The sequence below is a fragment of the Aotus nancymaae genome, unplaced genomic scaffold (assembly GCF_030222135.1).
Source record: "Aotus nancymaae isolate 86718 unplaced genomic scaffold, 86718_ANA_hifiasm-v0.15.2.pri h1tg000057l, whole genome shotgun sequence".
NCBI lineage: Eukaryota > Metazoa > Chordata > Mammalia > Primates > Aotidae > Aotus > Aotus nancymaae.
Window position 1 is genome coordinate 16,593,412 of NW_026988471.1, and position 18,149 is coordinate 16,611,560.

Consider the following 18,149-nt stretch of genomic DNA (forward strand, 5'->3'; position numbering starts at 1 on the left):
CAACATGTCTAGATTCACTATCTTTATATTAAGGACTCAGATTTGTACCTCTTACCCTTTGAGCTCCAGATTCACATATCTATCTCCTACTTAATATATCCACTAGGATGCTTCAGATACTAAAAGTGAGAGGTTTGAGAGACATTTTTTCCCTATTTTACTTCTCCCACACCAATCCATCAAGTAAGTTTTGCTGGGTCTACCTCCAAAATATACTTTGTTATCACAAACTTATCTGTGTCGAGAGGTACCACCTCAGTCTATGCTAACCTCATCTCTCATCTATACTACTGAAGTGTCATCTTCACTAGTTTCTTGCTCTTGGCCTCCCACCCCAAACCATTTTCCACATAGCAATTAGAATAATCATAAATCTCTATTGCTTAAAAATATTCAGTGTTTTTGACAGGGCACAGTGGCTCACACCTGTATTCCTAGCACTTTGGGAGACCGAGATAGGCAAATTGTTTGAGCTCAGGAGTTCAAGATCAGCCTGGGCAACATGGTGAAACCTCATCTCTACAAAAAATACAAAAAATTAGTCGGGCATGGTGGCACCTGTCTGTTGCCCTTGCTACTTGAGGACTGAGGCAGGAAGATCGCTTGAGCCCAGGAGGTTGAGGGTGCACTGAGACGAGATCACACCACTACACTCCAGCCTGGGTGACAGAGTGAGGCACTGTCAAAGAAAAAAAAAGTTCAGTGGTTTTCCACTCTAATTAAAGCCTTAAATAAAAGGTTATTATATATAACATTTTTGATACTAGTCTAATGTTATTGCCTTTATGTTATATCATTTTGACTTTTACTATCAATGTATGATGATTAATGTATTACTAATTTATATATTTCAGGAACTTATTTTTTCGTATCTCATATTTAATACAAAGGGATGTAAAACTGGTGTTTGTTATGGAAGGGGAACCACCGAAGCTGAAAGCTGATGTCATAAGCAAGAGGAATCAGACTCGGTATGGCTCTTCTGGAAAATCATGGTCTCAGAAAACAGGGAGATCACATTTTAAATCAGTCTTAAGAGAGGTGAGCATTCAGATTTGATTCAATTATTCTGATTTGAATTAAAGGGTACATTTTACTCTAATAGTTTGTCATCTTTAATACTCATTACTTTTATTGTGACTAGCAGGCCAGTGTGCATAGAGAAAAGTTTATTTTTTAGAGTGAAATTGACCTAAGTTTCAATCCTGGCGCTGGCGTGTAGAAAGTCTTGAGACATTGAGCAAAATTTATAACCTATCTCTACCTTGTATATTACCTTGTGAAAGGAGAACAGTAGTACTTATAAAATGAGAATAATACTCGGCAGGGATGTGATAAAAATAAGAGAAAGTATATCTAAAGCAACTAGTAAATATAGGAAGTTGATCATATTACCTTTTATAACACTTTCAGGACTTAAAGAATTCCTAGAAGACATGAGATCTCATTAATTCATACTTCACTCATTCAGAATTCATGCTAGTTCATATATAAAATACATATTTGGCTTCCCTTAGGGCTTGTAATTTTAAAAATTAATTATTATTACATTACAATCTATTTATATGTTACTTTTAATATTGCTAGATTTTATATTTTTATAAAAGTTAAGAAATCACTTATAATATATAATTAAAACAATAGGAGGCTGTTTTTGTCTGTTTTCAAATGTGTGTATTTTTAAAGAGTTATAGTAGTACACATGATTTTTAACCTGGACTTTTCACTTAATGCTTCATATCCATATCTTCCTGTTGTCACATTCTAATCAAAATCATTACTTTTAATGGTTGTACAACATGTATGAAGCTATGAATCATACCCCTGATTGTATATGTTATTTACTTTTTTTTTTTTTTTTTTTTTTTTTTGAGACGGAGTTTCGCTCTTGTTACCCAGGCTGGAGTGCAATGGCGTGATCTCGGCTCACCGCAACCTCCGCCTCCTGGGTTCAGGCAATTCTCCTGCTTCAGCCTCCTGAGTAGCTGGGATTACAGGCATGCACCACAATGCCCAGCTAATTTTTTGTATTTTTAGTAGAGACGGGGTTTCACCATGTTGACCAGGATGGTCTCGATCTCTTGACCTCGTGATCCACCCGCCTCGGCCTCCCAAAGTGCTGGGATTACAGGCTTGAGCCACCGCGCCCGGCCGTTATTTACTTTTTTAATTTTTCTCTACTATCCATGAAAGTATGATGAGAATTTTTTGTGTATAGAATGTTTTCTTGTGATTTGAGATTTTAGATAAAATTACCCAAAGTTGGATTGATGAGTCAAAGTTTTGGAATGATTTTATTGCTCTTGCTGATTAATTTCTGCTGATACAGATGTCAGATAAGCAGTTTTGGTGCACTCACAAGAACATTGGATGTTAGGAGGCTTGTCTTTGTAATTTTTAGTATGCAACAACAAAGATATTTAATATGCATTTGTCTTTTAATAGTAACATTAAACATTTCACCTACTTTCATACCCCTTTGGGTAATGGGTATCATGTCCTACCTCTTGAGGTTTTAATTTTTCTTTATGCAAGTTCTTTATTAACAATATAACCTTTTTTCATATTTGCTTTGAATTAGTTTTTTTTTTAATTTTAGTTAAAAATTATGTCATTCTTCTTCTCTTCTGAAATTTTATTTTTTACTCTTATGTGATGTTTAATAGTTTTCAGTTAGTGAATATTCCACCTTAATGACTGTCAGCAGTTGAAGAAAATATCTGTGCTGAGTTCTAATTACTTCTTGTATAATCAGTTCCTGGGAATATTCATGGTCCTCAATCTTAGGGTGTTAAAGAACCAGCATAAAACAAACAAAAATAAAGAGATGTCTGTCTCTTCTTAAGAAAATTGCTCCGTTCTTGTTTCTTTATTGCTACAGTAATTATGGTGTTCTTGGGCATTTTGTGATAGTTTAGTTCACTGTTTCCTATTAGTCATTTTTATCTTTCTGTACTCTTCAGTTAGTAGGCGCTGCTTCCTCCTAATTCACTGCCATCTTTTAGGTATTAGCATGAAAAGCACAAATTAGTCCTCCTCCAATACCACCTCCATCCCACATGGTAGAGACATAAGGTAGGAAAAATTGAAACAGCCTCATAGGAAATTCTGTGCTGGTTCTTTGAAAAACTTTGAAGTGGCAAATAGTATAAGAAATTGAAATAACTGTATTATGAAAGTCTACTTTTTACCTAGGTAAGGTTGAAGTAACACCTGTAACAAAACTGTCTGTAAAATCATGGGGTCAGTGTCTTGAAAAGTATTATTTTTCAACATAGTACTTTGACTTTTGAACCTTATCCATCTTTGGCAACATCTGACAGAGGCAATTATGCAACATTGCAAGGACGCAATTAATCAGTCAAAGCAAGAGATGATATTTATTCTGTCAGTCTCTAGAAACTACAAGTAAGTAGCCTTTTCTCTCCTCCATACTCAGTATTCCCCGATAGAGGATACATGAAAAAAAGAACGGTGTATGATAAGAAAGAATGAACTAGTCTATAAGGCTAAACTACAAGCTACCCAGCTGGGTTAAAATCATAAACCAAAGGAAACCTACAGCAGATTATTTGTGCATCAGCAAAATGATGTAATCATTTTGCACAGACATTTGATTTCCTAGGAAGACACTGACAGCTGGCCCCTCCACAGTTTCCCACAATATAAGAGTTTCATCGTACAGAGAAAAAGAGGCAAACTTTAAAATTCAAGCCAAAACTGTATGATAGTATCTTCTTTGGAAGTACACATATTGGATTGACCATCATGTGAGAAAAATTTTTGAAGTTTGGTAGATGTAAATCTTAATGTGATTATTATTTAAAGATATTTTCAGAATCCGATGATAATAGCATTGAACAAAACAATGAAATGTGAATATGGATTACTTTGTAATTGACAGGAAAATCTTAATTTTTTATTACAGAAAAATTTAAATCAACAAAAGTAACCCATCACCAATCTTAAACCATTATCTTGGCTCATCTTGTTTCATCTATGCCCCTACCCACTTCCTGACTCCCACATCATTTTAAAGCAAATCCCAGACATAATATTGTATCATTCTCAGCATTTCAGTACTGTTTTCTAAAAGATAATTCTTAAAAAGAAGCATAACTAGAATATAATTTTTATTATCACACCTAAAAGTTTAGCAGTCATTCCTTAAAGCCCTCAAGTATTCATTGTTCAAATTTCCAAGTGTTTCTTAAATATTGTAATTTTTAAAACACCAAAATCGCTACTATTAATATTTGTAATACAGAAATACGTTAAATAGTAAAGAAATTAGCAGTGAAAACATTCTTTAACATCTTGCACCTGCTTTTTGTTTTCAGTGCCTCGATATGCTTGAATGCTTAGGAATCCCCTGGGTTCAGGCTGCTGGGGAAGCTGAAGCCATGTGTGCTTACCTCAATGCTGTTGGTTGTGTAGATGGCTGCCTCACCAATGACGGGGATACTTTCCTTTATGGGGCCCAGACTGTGTACAGGAATTTCACTATGAATACAAAGGTGTTTATTTTCTTTCTCTTGTTTAGCATTTGTTTACAAATACCTTTTTAAAAGGGCTGATTAAGTGAAATAATAGATGTAAAATGCTTACTCTAATGCCTTGCACATAGCAATTGCTAAATGTTTACTGTTATTTAAAATCATTGCCACATAGTTTATCATCTTCAAAATGTGGGTTTATCTCATAAGAACTTGACTTGTTTCACGTGGCTTGATTCTAAATCAGTTTCAAAAATACATCACAGAATTGCATATGAAAATGTATTGCTTTGACCCTGAATTTCCAGTTTAGTATTTCATCCTCAGAAATACCTCCAAATATGCAAAGAGAGATATACAGAGATGTTCATTGTAGCATTGTTAATAATTACAAAAATTTGGCAAGCAACCCAAATGCTCATTGATAGAGACATGATTAAATACTTAACACTTAATGATTCCCAGTTGGAGAGATACTGCTGGGAGACATTTTGGTTGTAACAGTTCAGGCTTGGGCAGAGACTATATATATTTGGTGGCTTGGGGCCAACCAAACTAAACCTTCTGCCAGACATTTCTGTTATCCCTCCCAAAATGCTAATGTTGGCATCCTCATTGAGAAACACTATTTCAGAGTCCATATGATGTAATAGAATGTGGTCATTGAAAAGGCTATTATTGACATAAAAGATATCCAGGCATATTAATGGTGAAAAATGTCTCAATAGTATTTTTATATAATCCCATTTTTACTTAAAAATGTAATTAACAGTAAATATTAATATATATTTATCAAAGACAATGGTTTTTTGAAAGAATATGTACCAAGCTATTAATGATAGTTAACTTTGGGCAGTGCAATTACAGGGAATGTTTACTTTCTATAATATATATTACAATGTTTTGTTTTGTAAGATGGAAATCTATATTTTTTAGCTGCCAGAAAGCAATAAAATGGAAAAAAATTGACTACTATAGTTATTTTTAAGCCATTTTTGAAACTACAACTTTATTTCCATATATTGAAATGTCACATTCTGTGAAGATTCTGCTGATCAGGATAATTTTCTTATATAAATTTTTTGGAATAATTAAACTTTTTTGTTTTTGAGATAGAGTCTCACTCTGTTGCCCAGGCTGGAGTGTGGTGGCATGATCTCGGCTCACTGCAACCTCCGCCTCCCTGCAACCTCCGCCTCCCGGATTCAAGCAATTCTCATGCCTCAGCCTCCCAAGTAGCTGGGACTACAAGCATGTGTCACCACACCTGGCTAATTTTTTTGTATTTTTAGTAGAGATGGGGTTTTACCATGTTGGCTAGGCTGGTCTCATACTCCTGACCTCAAGTGATCCAACTGCTTTGGCTTCTCAAGTGCTGGGACTATAGCATGAGCCACCGTGTCCATCCTGGAATAATTAAACATTTAAAGAGAACATTGACAAATTATTTTTGTAATGTTGTTTAATGTATAAATATGTATTTTTTGAAGATTAAATCTGTTCTTTGTTTAGGACCCACACGTTGACTGTTACACAATGTCATCCATCAAGAATAAACTAGGTTTGGATAGAGATGCTCTGGTTGGATTGGCAATACTTCTTGGCTGTGATTATCTCCCAAAGGTAAGCTGAAATTGGCATATTTACTTGCTATTCATAAAATCTTTTTCATACTTTATATGCTTTGTAAATGTGAATATGATATAGCTATATGATTAAGAATCAAATTTAAAATATAATGTCAAGTTGGCTGGGTGCGGTGGCTCACTCCTGTAATCTCAGCACTTTGGGAGGCCAAGGCGGGTGGATCACCTGAGGTCAGGAGTTTCAGACCAGCCTGGCCAACATGGTGAAACCCACCGCTACTAAAAATACAAAAATTAGCTGGGTGTGGTGGTGGGCACCTGTAATCCCAGCTATTCAGGAGGCTGAGGCACAAGAATTACTTAAACCCAGGAGGCAGAGGTTACAGTGAGTCGAAATCCTGTCATTGCATTCCAGCCTGGGTGATAGGAGCGAAACTCCATCTTAAAAAAAAATACATAATATAATTTTAGGCGTAATAAGCTATTCAGTGACTAAAATAATCAGCATTTCAGATGGGACTAAAAGTTGACTTGTAACACTGAATATTATAAGCAAGAATAGAATAATAAGTAGTTCCACAGCTTGACTCTCAGTAAACCATTAGAGATTCACATATATGTTTGACTATCTTTTTAAATGAATATAGGAGTTATTCTTTTCTTGTATCATGCCAGTATTAGTTTCTTTCACTCTGTTTTCTATTTTTTAGTTTTTAATAATCTTTGTAGCTTTCCAGTTGTGCACATGCTCAATGCTATTACTGTTGCTAAGTCATGTGATCATTGGGGTAAGCCTTTCATACTTACATGCCTCAGCATTGTGCTGGGTTTTGTTCATGGAAATATTTTATTTATGTCTTAAGATGTACAATCTAGTGCTGTGTAACAAATAGGTGTAACAGGTGAGTGATGAGTTAAGTATTATGAGAATAATCCCATTTTATTAAATACGGTGTTTAAAAATATAAAATGACTGGTCTTACTATGTAGTTCTCTTATTATGTTTCTACTGATTATTTCTATATCCTTACAGATCCCTCATTTTACCTCTATTCCCAAGAGAAGTATAAAGAAGAATGACAGTTTTTGTTTTTTTTTTCAATATAAGCTCAGGAGAAAGGAAAATTGTAGCAGGATAGTAAAATTATTAAGCCTAATTTATAATTTATATTATCAAAGAAGTTTTTTTAAACTGGTAGGAAAAGAAAGCAGGAGGAAAGAAACTTTTAAATACCACAAACCATTATTTTGTTGTAATTCTCCTTCTAAAATAGAAGACTGTTTCCTAAATAAAATTATATCTTATCTGTAAACAGCCCAGTATTTAAGAAAAAATTTGCTGACTTGAACTCACAGAAACCAACTTTAGCTACAGTGGTGTTTAAATTATGCATTAGCCATAGCTATATTGACCTTTTGTTTTTTTTTTTAAACAAAAACTATTTACATTGTTCTACTTAAAGATTTTTTTTTTTTTTGAGACGGAGTTTCGCTCTTGTTACCCAGGCTGGAGTGCAATGGCACGATCTCGGCTCACCGCAACCTCCGCCTCCTGGGTTCAGGCAGTTCTCCTGCTTCAGCCTCCTGAGTAGCTGGGATTACAGGCATGCGCCACCATGCCCAGCTAATTTTTTGTATTTTTAGTAGAGACGGGGTTTCACCATGTTGACCAGGATGATCTCGATCTCTTGACCTTGTGATCCACCCGCCTCAGCCTCCCAAAGTGCTGGGATTACAGGCGTGAGCCACCACGCCCGGCTCTCCTTAAAGATTTTTAAGACTATGTACTAACTTGATTTGCATTTAAAAACTTTAAGATATAGATAATGCTAATACAAGAAGGGTGGTAGTCAAGATATCTAATAACGTGTATGCCAAAGACATAGGCTATAGAGATGGAAGAGACTTCCGTCTCTTCCACAGTAGGGTGTACCTACTGTGCCATAGAATCTTTTTAGTAGCTGGATTCTGGGTATAGGTGGATTGGGAAGCGTTCAGGTTAGATGGGAGATTCCTGCGCAGGTAGACACTCAGGATGCCTGGGCAGTAGCTGTTTACTAACCAGTTAGCATGAGTGTGTCAGTCCTAGTGCGTACTGGCTAAATAGCAGTTCTGCTTATAAGGACATATTCATACACTTATAGGGGCTAGAAAACTCAGTTTAAATCAGAAATTGTGTTGGGAATATACGTTTATGCATATCATTTTTGCATACTGGAAATTCACACTTTGAATTTTCTTAAGTTTTTAATTTCAAGAGTTAATTTAGAGCACTCCTTTGTTCTCTCTTTATGTCTGGGTTTTGGAATAGTGAATGTTCATGTAATTAAATGAACTGGGTTTTTCCTGATTACAAACATAAAGTTAGATTAAATTAAAATATCATCCAAATAATTAACATAGTAAGTGAAAGCCCTCTAAAATTTTGACCCTCCCTTCCCTAAAATGAACACCATCAGTGGTTTGGTATATAACCCTCTGAATTTTTTGTTTATTTAGATAACAGTGTAATTGTCATTTACTTTACAAATCCTGATCATATACACTATTGTGCAATTTTTGTTTTATGCATAATAATGTATCTTGCACATCTTTTCCTGTCTTAAAGAATTACCTCATTCTTTCCTTCAGCTGCAGAGTCTTCCTTTCAATTAATGTACATTTAACCATTCCTGGTGATTGATTAACATTTGAATTACTTTTTTTCCACTTTCTGAAAGGGAGTCCCCGGAGTTGGAAAAGAGCAAGCATTAAAACTTATACAGATTTTGAAAGGGCAAAGTTTACTTCAGAGGTAACTATTAATTACTTTTGCTTGTGACATTGAACTTTTATTCTTGCTGAACTTAATATGAATAGTACAAAAAAAGAATTGTTTTCCAAAAAGGGTTTTGTATTTTTAAACTGACCTATATTTTGATTTAAGATAATCTGTTTTTATTTATTCTGAAATTTTCCAAAGAAAGAATGAGAATATGTGGTCTAAGCCATACTGCATTTTTTTTCTTCTTTTGGAGACAAGGTCTCACTGTGTCACCCAGGCTGCAGTGCACTTGTGCGATTACTGCTCACTGCAACCTCAACCTGCCGGGCTGAAGCGATCCTCCCACCTCAGCCTCCTGAGTAGCTGGGACAACAAATAGGCACCACTGTGCACAGCCACCATACTGCATTTTTAAAATATATATTATTTATATTAAACATGTTAATATATTAATTTTTATTTTTTATTTTTATTTTTGTAGAGATAGGGTCTTCCTATGTTGCCCAGGCTGGTCTCAAACTCCTGGGCTCAAGTGATTCCCCCTGCCTTGGCTTCCCAAAGTCTTAGGATTATAGGCATGAGCCACAGTGACCAGGCACCATATTGCATCTTTAAAAATCTATTATTAGCTCACTAAACACATTTAGTACAATGTCAAGTGCATTTGTTTATAACCATAGGCATTTTGTCACTGGTTAAACTGTTTTACTACCAGGTAAAGGTAAACATGACATTAAACTAATTTTGTATTTCATACTTTGATATTTTTTTTTTTTCTGTAAATGAAATGTCTGTGGCATGTTGTAATTCATTGAAATCTTACTTGACTGGCCTTTGCTTTATAGCTACATATTTAATAATAACATTAATTCATGTAGTCTCTACAGTTTGAGGATTGAGAACAAGATGAAGATTATATCGAAGTTAACAACCTATGCTACTTACTATATCAAAAACACGTGAATTGTGTTTACTGATGAAAGCAATGCTTTATAAAAATTAATATTAATGATGATAGGTATAAAATTAAAAGAAAGGAACTAGGACACTGGGAAACTTAAAACAGTCTTAGCCTCCAGCAGGTTCAAGATGGCACGTGCCTGAAAAGAAATCCTAAGAGGTAAAAATGAAAAAGGAATGACCATGAAAAATACGTCAAATCACTCTACTCTTTCCTATAAGACTTCTCTTTTATCTGTAAAACTATTGATAAATCCAAGACTTCAGTAAATCTATTATTGACATCAATTATTACTGTGCCAAAGCAAGAAAGAAAAGGTGTACTTTGGCATGGGGGTGAGTTAAGGAATCATTTGAGAATTGTAAAAAAATAATATAAAAAAGAAAAAGCAAGTGAATATAATATATGGCTAACTCAAAACCATTCTTATTGAAACAGTTTCAACAAATAAGCACTGTTGACACTTAAAAATAATAAAATTACGTTTCTTTTATAAATTATCTATTATTCTATTTTATTAGACTGACTTTTCCCCCCAGTTATTTTTAATTTTTAGAGTGCTATTCTTTATCTGAAAGCAATTAATGCTAATTTTTAACAGGCTTGTATTTGGTCTTTGTAGTAAATGAGTTAGAAATTCCAGAAGCTAAATAGTAACCTTAAGAACCAGATACTATACAATGACCTGAAGAGATAATTTAGCTTTTCATAAAAACTTCAACTTTTGTAAGTAGAGAAACATAATTCCGAACTCATATGTTTTATGATTAATACCTAACCATACCCTATATGGTTTTAGGTTAACCTGGAACTTTAGCCAAAAATGAAATTAACTTTTATTTACTAGAAATCTTTATAGTAATACACATTTTTCTTAAAATCTTTTATGAAGCAGGTAATGTTTTGCTCTTGATCATTTTAGATGATTTAGCTTTTTGACACAGTTTTCACCCAGAAGATTAATGTTTTGTTTCATTTTATATATTACTCTTTAACCCTTCTTTCTGATATAAAGAAATATCCAGGCAAGAGAATCACTTGAACCTGGGAGGCGGAGGTTGCAGTGAACCAAGATCACGCCATTGCACTCCAGCCTGGGTGACAGAGTGAGACTCCATCGAAAAAAAAAGAAATAATCTGTTTTGTACTCTGGCACACAGAGAAGAGATCAAAAGGAGACAGTTACAAATCAGTCTACTCACATATTGCTGCCTAACTTAAGATTCTTAAAAAGTTTGATTGGAGATATATATATATATATATTAGAGAGAGAGAGAGGGATACAGATATATAGATACACACACACATACTCTCTCTCCTGTCTTGCAGTTCTGCTGTCCTTGGGCCTTGGGCCTTGGGGCCACATTTAAAACTTGTAACTGAGGGTTTTCTCATGCTAGTCCAGCAACTTTATCAACCACCAAAGAGAAAATAATTAGGTAGGTGAAAGGGAATAGATCAGCCTAATATTTGAGAAGATACTATTTTTGTGACCTCATTATTTTTCCTTTTTTAAAAACCATTTTCTATTAAAGGTTTAATCGGTGGAATGAAACATCTTGTAACTCTAGTCCACAACCGCTAGTCACTAAAAAACTGGCTCATTGTTCTGTATGTTCTCATCCAGGTAAGGAGACATGGGGAATGGTTATTCGTATCTGATACTCATGTTTTAATTCTTGTTTACATAGTACTTTTTACATACCAATATTAATAATACTTTGAAGGGTTTTACATTGTCTACTAGATTGGCAATTTCTTGGAGTCAGGAGTTTTGTTACATACACATAGTAGTCACTCAGTAAGTGTTTGTTGAAAGCAGTAATGTGATGTAGATGACAAATGTAGGATAAGTACAGTTTCAAACTATGATGCCAAATTACTCAGATCTTAAAATTATGTTTTCAGTACACAAATCTATTTTAAGGAAAAAACATGTACTAAGTCTGAAGGGAAATAGAACTGATACCATTTGTTAATATATTTGTGATTTATATTTATATACTTAAATGATTCTTCATTGTTCTGGAATGCATTTTAATTGTGTGTGAAGACAGTGACAAAACTAATTTCTAATACATGTTCACCATTGTCGAAAATAGCTTAGATCTTCTTCATTAGTCTTGGTTTGAAAAAAAAAGGTGAACATATACTGGATGAGAAAGGCCTTTCCTTCCCAAAAGAGATTAGAATATCATGTTAGCTCATCTTTCAAAAGAAATTCTGCTGTATCTATTTGTCTTAATATATTTTATTATTAAAATATAGATAAAATCATGGAAGAAAATAAATGTTTTTTATAAATAAGATGCTATTGTATAGTTTTTTGATAACTTATAAATGACAATTTGAGGTCATAGCAAGTATGTATGTTCTTCCATATTCTCAAGACAATGTTGAAAGTAATCACACTTTCCTTTTAAAGGGAATTAAATTTCTACACCCGTGCCGCAGTCATCATTTGTTCATGTTCCAAGGATAGTTTAAAAATAACTAACTGAGAGCTAGACACTAGCAGAGGTAATTAACTGCTGTATTCTTTTGATAAACTCATTAAAGAAACTATTCTATTAGAGCTGTTCTATTAAGTAAATAATATTTTTTTTGCCGATAATTACATTCTACTATTTTGCATGTAGCTTCCACTTAAACCAGAAAGTTTTCTGTTGCTGATTATTGTAAATGTACAATTTCAAGTGTCTAATTAACACTCTCAGATAGAAGAATAATTTTTGAATAATTTTTTCTAAAGTGTCATGTGATGGTAATAGCTCAAGATCTGCTTGAGCCCAAGAATTACTATGGTGTCTATTACTCTATTCAACCTAAATGTATTGAAACCTTTCTATATGCTAGGTAGTGCACTAGGCAATAGTAATTTTTGAAAATTTGGATACAGGCAAAAAGAATGTATATAGAAAGTAATTCTAAAAAGCAAAACATATTATACTTTTTTTTGGGGTCTCCATAAAGGTTCACCTAAGGATCACGAACGTAATGGTTGCAGATTATGTAAAAGTGATAAATATTGTGAGCCACACGATTATGAATACTGCTGCCCTTGTGAGTGGCACCGTACAGAACATGATAGGCAACTCAGTGAAGTAGAGAACAATATTAAAAAGTAAGTTTTTTTAAAAAAACCTATGCTTTTTCCTGGCATGACCTATACACATGTCTTCAGTTGAATTATTTCCACATAATCTTTCCCCACGTGTCTAGATTAATCGCATGTTTAACAAAAGTTTTTTCTGATTTCTTTTCAAAAATTTAGCTAACTCAGGAGATAGTAATGTAATAGTTATTCAAAGAGAAGCTTGACTGTTTGAGATACTGTACATTCACATTTATTAAATGGGAGGAGATTGGCTGAGATGATTTCACAGTCTAAAATTGTCTGATTATAGTAATAACATGTATATAATTTTTTTTTTCAGGAAAGCTTGCGGTTGTGAGGGATTTCCCTTCCATGAGGTAATACCCAATAATTCAACTGTACTTATTTTAGAAACTTTCTTATAAGTTTAGGTCTCAATTCTTACTTTATTTTTTCTTGCTAGGTTATTCAAGAATTCCTTTTAAACAAGGATAAATTGGTGAAGGTTATCAGGTACCAAAGACCTGATTTGTTATTGTTTCAGGTATCTGAAAATAAATTCTTGCTTTACCGTATGAAGTTATATGCTAGAAAGATAGGAACAGATATTCACTCTGATTGGTCTGACGAAGGTTTAAAATTAAAACAGGCAGCTCTTATATTTTTTCAGCATTTATTTCTAATCTCTCATTTCCCATAAAGTAGCCATACTTTGCGCACTGTAAGATGAAGTACGGTTATGCTATTTTAGAGGATGCCTCAATTAGCATATATGGATATATTACATCCAGGGATATTTTGGGAGAAGAGGGTCTAATAACCAGAGAATGTCAAGATCAAGTATGTTATTCTTTTCCAAAAATTGAGATCTGAAATTAATGACCTAAATTTGAATTTGAACCATATTTCGCTTACTGTGTAACCCTAGATATGTATTATTCTCAAAATAGAAATAATATTCTTATCTCTTGAAGTCACCATGAGAATTAAATGAGATTATTTATAATAACTCCTAATATAGTGGCTAGGGACACAGAGTGGCTCAATAAATTGTAACTTCTGGGTACTTAACAAGTATTAATAATGACAGCCACATTGATAATGGCAGCCAACAGTTATTAGACATTTAAATTTGCTGTTTAACACATTACATATAATCTCAATCTTTATAATCTGTGAGCTGGGTTTATAATATTTTCACATTATAGATGGTAAAACTGAGGCTAAGAGAGGTTAAGTAAGTTACCCAACATCTAAGAAATACCATCCTGGCATTCAAATTAAGAGAGAAACTGAGGCTAAGAGAGGTTAAGTAAGTTACCCAACATCTAAGAAATACCATCCTGGCATTCAAATCGAGAGCCCTCACTCTTAATCATGCAATAATGATTCTTCCTTAATAATGATTCTTCCTTCAGAGGCTCATTCTTTTTTCTCAGAATATTCTCATTGATGCTACTTTAATTAATGTTAATTCTAAAGAAAATTATTAACATCACCTGGGAGTGCTATTTGTCTCCAAGAGATAACAAAATATTGTTTTATTTTTATTATATTTACAGAGATTTACTCTTGAAAAAATGGAGTGGCCCAATCACTATGCATGTGAGAAGTTGCTGGTACTTTTGACTCGTTATGACATGATAGAAAGAAAGCTTGGTAGAAGGCACTCTAATCAACTACAGCCAATTCGGTAATGTAAAGAACTGAATGGTGAAGACTGTGTTTTCACTTGAATCTCTTATAATTAAAATATTTTTAATATCTTTAAGCTCATTTTTGTAAAGGTGGAGGAAAGGCCTCTTGGAATATTAAAAACTTATTCAGGATTTACAGTCTAGACAACATAGTAAGTCATGCTTGATCATGCTTTTCTACTTCAAACACATAGTAATAATAGATTATAAAGAGAAACAAACACGAAAGGATATAGCCAGGCTTTATAAGACAGCTATTTCAATGGACCAGGAAAGGAACAAAAATATAAAGGGAATGTGAGAACTAAAACTGGTTTGGCAGAGCCTTAAGTCTAGAAGCAGCAGTATCACCCAGGAAGTAAATCACTAAAATGTAAAAAATAAAACAGGGACCAAAAGTGCAAGATGTTGATGGAGTCAGGCTTATTTCTTGAAACCCAGTAGCTAGGGTGTAATTTCTCTGTTTCTATTAGGAGATCAGAGGGTGGGGTAGACAATAAAAAACTAACCAAATGCTGCCTGAAGGCCAGAAAGCCTACTGGAAATTACTCAAAAAAGACTAGAGAGATAGAAGTGAAGACAGATAAAATGTAAAAGAACTGAAGAAGAAAACTTAACATATGAAGAAATGTAATATTTTAAAAATCAACAGTTGGATCATGAATTCACTTCAGATTAAATTAAATTTTAAAGCAGTCGACAAAGGTTTTGTACAGGGCTTGGGGGTAGTTAGCCTTTCAGAATGCTAGAGTCCTCAGAAAGATGAAGACGTATTTTTATAAGCAACAGAAGGCAAAATTATAAAAATGTGTGTAAATAGATGGATATTAAAAGTGAACAATTAGAAAGCTTAAAAATAGTTGCTGAAATAAAAAGCAATAAAGGGGACTCTAGGCTGAACTTGGTCAAAAAATTAGTGATTTGGAAGACAGCACTAATCAAGTCACACAGAAATAATCTCAAAAAGACTCTCATATGAAAAATGCTTAAGAGTAGTTTTGAATTAATTCCTAGAAGCTAATAAAAGAAAAGGTGGAAAAGTAATTTTTGAAGAAATCATCTCTGAGAGTTTTCCAAAATTTAAGACAGATAAAGTTATACTCCAAGTTAAAGCACAATAGATAAAATACCCAAGGCATATTGCAGACATCAAGGATAAAAGGAATATCTTAAAAAGTACCAAACCAATCAGGCAGTAATCATCAATGGATGTTAAAACCATTAGATGAAAGATTGCTGGAGAGAAAGAATAGACACAATCTCAAATACCACTCTACAGATTAATTACAAAGGAAAAATGATATCTTCATAAATGGAGAAATCCAGTGGACATCAGTTTAACCAAATGATTAATTACCAATAAAAGGACAATAGACTGATATCATGTGCTTTCTAATATGTTAAACTGAGAAAGAGACCACATTATCATATAATATTTTTGCCCAAAAAGTTTGATCTAGGCAGGGCGTGGTGGCTCACACCTGTAATCCCAGCACTTTGGGAGGCTGAGGCCAGTGGATCGACTGAACTCAGGAGTTCAAGACCCATCTCTTCCAAAAATGCAAAAACTTAGCCAGGCATGGTGGAGAGCACCTGTGATCCCAGCTACTTGGAAGGCTGAGTTGGGAGGATTGCTTGAGCCTGGGACGTGGAGGTTACAGTGAGCTGAGATTGCACCACTGCATTCCAACCTGGGTGACAGAGTGAGACCCTGTCTCAAAAAATAAAAAAATAAAAAAAATTGTAATCTGACTCTAATTATGAGAAAACAATCTAATGAATCCAAGTGAGGAACATTCTGTGGAGCTATTATCCTGGACTCTTCAAAACTAAAACAAAAAAATATAGAGAGTTTCTGGATTAAAATAAAGAGACAACACAATTCGAGAAAAATGTTATGATCCTGATTGAATTCTGAATTGTTTTTTAGTCATAAAGGACCTTTTTTTTAGGACAATTGGGGAAATTTGAATATGGTCTGTATATTGTATCAGTGTTAAACTTTCAAAGTGTGATAGTTGTTTGTGGCAATGTAGGAAAATACTCTACATAGATAGTCTGTAGTATTTAAGGGTGATGTGCCATGAGACATGTTTGCAACTAACTTGCAAATGGAGAAAGCAAATGTAGTAAAATGTTAACAACTGAATCTCGGTACAAGTATGTGAGTATTCATTGTACTATTTTTGTGACTTTTATGAAGGTTTGACATTTTTCAGAATAAAGTTTGCTGGGAAATAGCAAAGAAAAAAGATAAACCATCTGGTAGCACACATCTTTGATAACAGTAATAGATGCCAGAAGATGCAGGAGTGATGTTTCAAAGTACTAAGTAAAAATAATTTACAATCTTGAAATCATTAAAACATTATTCACAGGAAAAGCATTTTTAAACATATGAAGACTAAGAGAGTTTACCACTCATAAACCTTCCTTAAAAGTACTGTTAAATGGCTGGAATGGTGGCTCACCCCTGTAATCCCATCACTTTGGGAGGCCAAAGCAGGTGGATCACTTGAGACCAGGGGTTCTAGACCAGTCTGGCCAACATAGCGAAAACCCTCCGTACTACAAATATAAAACATTAGCTGGGCATCGTAATCCTACCTACCTGGGAGGCTGAGGCACTAGAATCTCTTGAACTCAAGAGGCAGAGGTTACAGTGAACTGAGATGGCACCACTGCACTCCAGCCTGGGCAAATAGAGCAAGACTCAAAACAAAACCAAACAAACAAAATATAATGATTGTTTTTAAGTGTTGTTAAAGAATATACTTCAGCAAGAAAAAAAAAATGAACACAAAGGGAAGATGTAAATTTCAAGAAGCAGTGGTCAACTCAGGAATTTTTAAAAATATATTTGGATAATTTAATAAACTGACTAGAAAAAAAGTATATAAATATTTGTATAATGTTTAATGATTAATACATGATGCTGATGATGATAAGCCAAAAATCCCAAAGTATGCATTCAAACACTTAAGAGTACCTGCTAGAAATAAAATACCTTTCAAGCCAGCACAATTAAGAAAGTCAAACTATCAAACCAAAAGAATACTGGAAGAAGGAAGGTGGAAGTAGCAAAGAAAAAGCTGGTGACAGGAAACACAAAATAAGATGCATGAATGAATCTAGCAGCTATATCAGTAATCACAAATAATGTAAGCAGATTAATCTCACCTATTTAAAGACAGATTATATTGGGTAAGTAAATAAAATTCAGCAATATTCAGCTTATAAGGTACATGTAGAATAATACAAAGCTTGAAAATAAAGAGATTTAAGAAGGCTTAGTAGGCAAATACTGTACTTATCAAAGTAATATAACAAACTTTAAAACAAAAATCATTATTGTGGAGATGAGGAACATTGAATAATAAGGGAAGGAACAACCTGCCTAGAAGATCTAACAATAATAAACTCTATGTACCTAACAATATTATCTTTTAAATAACTAGTCAAAGGAATAACTAGGCAGTAATTCCTTAAAATATTTTTACCTGGAAAAAAAATCTATGGAAATTATTCAGGTTACAAATTGAAAATTT

The 18,149-nt window shown here is 33.8% G+C and overlaps 1 protein-coding gene across 6 annotated transcripts in view; it reads left to right on the top strand.

Annotated features, from left to right (window-relative positions):
- GEN1 (GEN1 Holliday junction 5' flap endonuclease) overlaps positions 1-18,149 on the top strand; it is a 31,810-nt gene that overhangs the window by 5,967 nt on the left and 7,694 nt on the right. For 3 of the 6 annotated variants that reach the window (XM_012438843.3, XM_012438842.3, XM_012438844.3), the window contains exons 3-11: positions 855-1,041; positions 4,341-4,517; positions 6,009-6,119; positions 8,803-8,876; positions 11,343-11,434; positions 12,781-12,931; positions 13,245-13,281; positions 13,368-13,448; positions 14,467-14,597. In XM_012438843.3, the coding sequence (XP_012294266.1) occupies positions 855-1,041; positions 4,341-4,517; positions 6,009-6,119; positions 8,803-8,876; positions 11,343-11,434; positions 12,781-12,931; positions 13,245-13,281; positions 13,368-13,448; positions 14,467-14,597 (1,041 nt within the window). Of the gene's footprint in view, positions 1-854; positions 1,042-2,572; positions 4,518-6,008; positions 6,120-8,802; positions 8,877-11,342; positions 11,435-12,780; positions 12,932-13,244; positions 13,282-13,367; positions 13,449-14,466; positions 14,598-18,149 lie in introns of those variants that run through there. The other 3 variants (XM_064363871.1, XM_012438846.3, XM_064363872.1) reach the window with 3 other exon arrangements.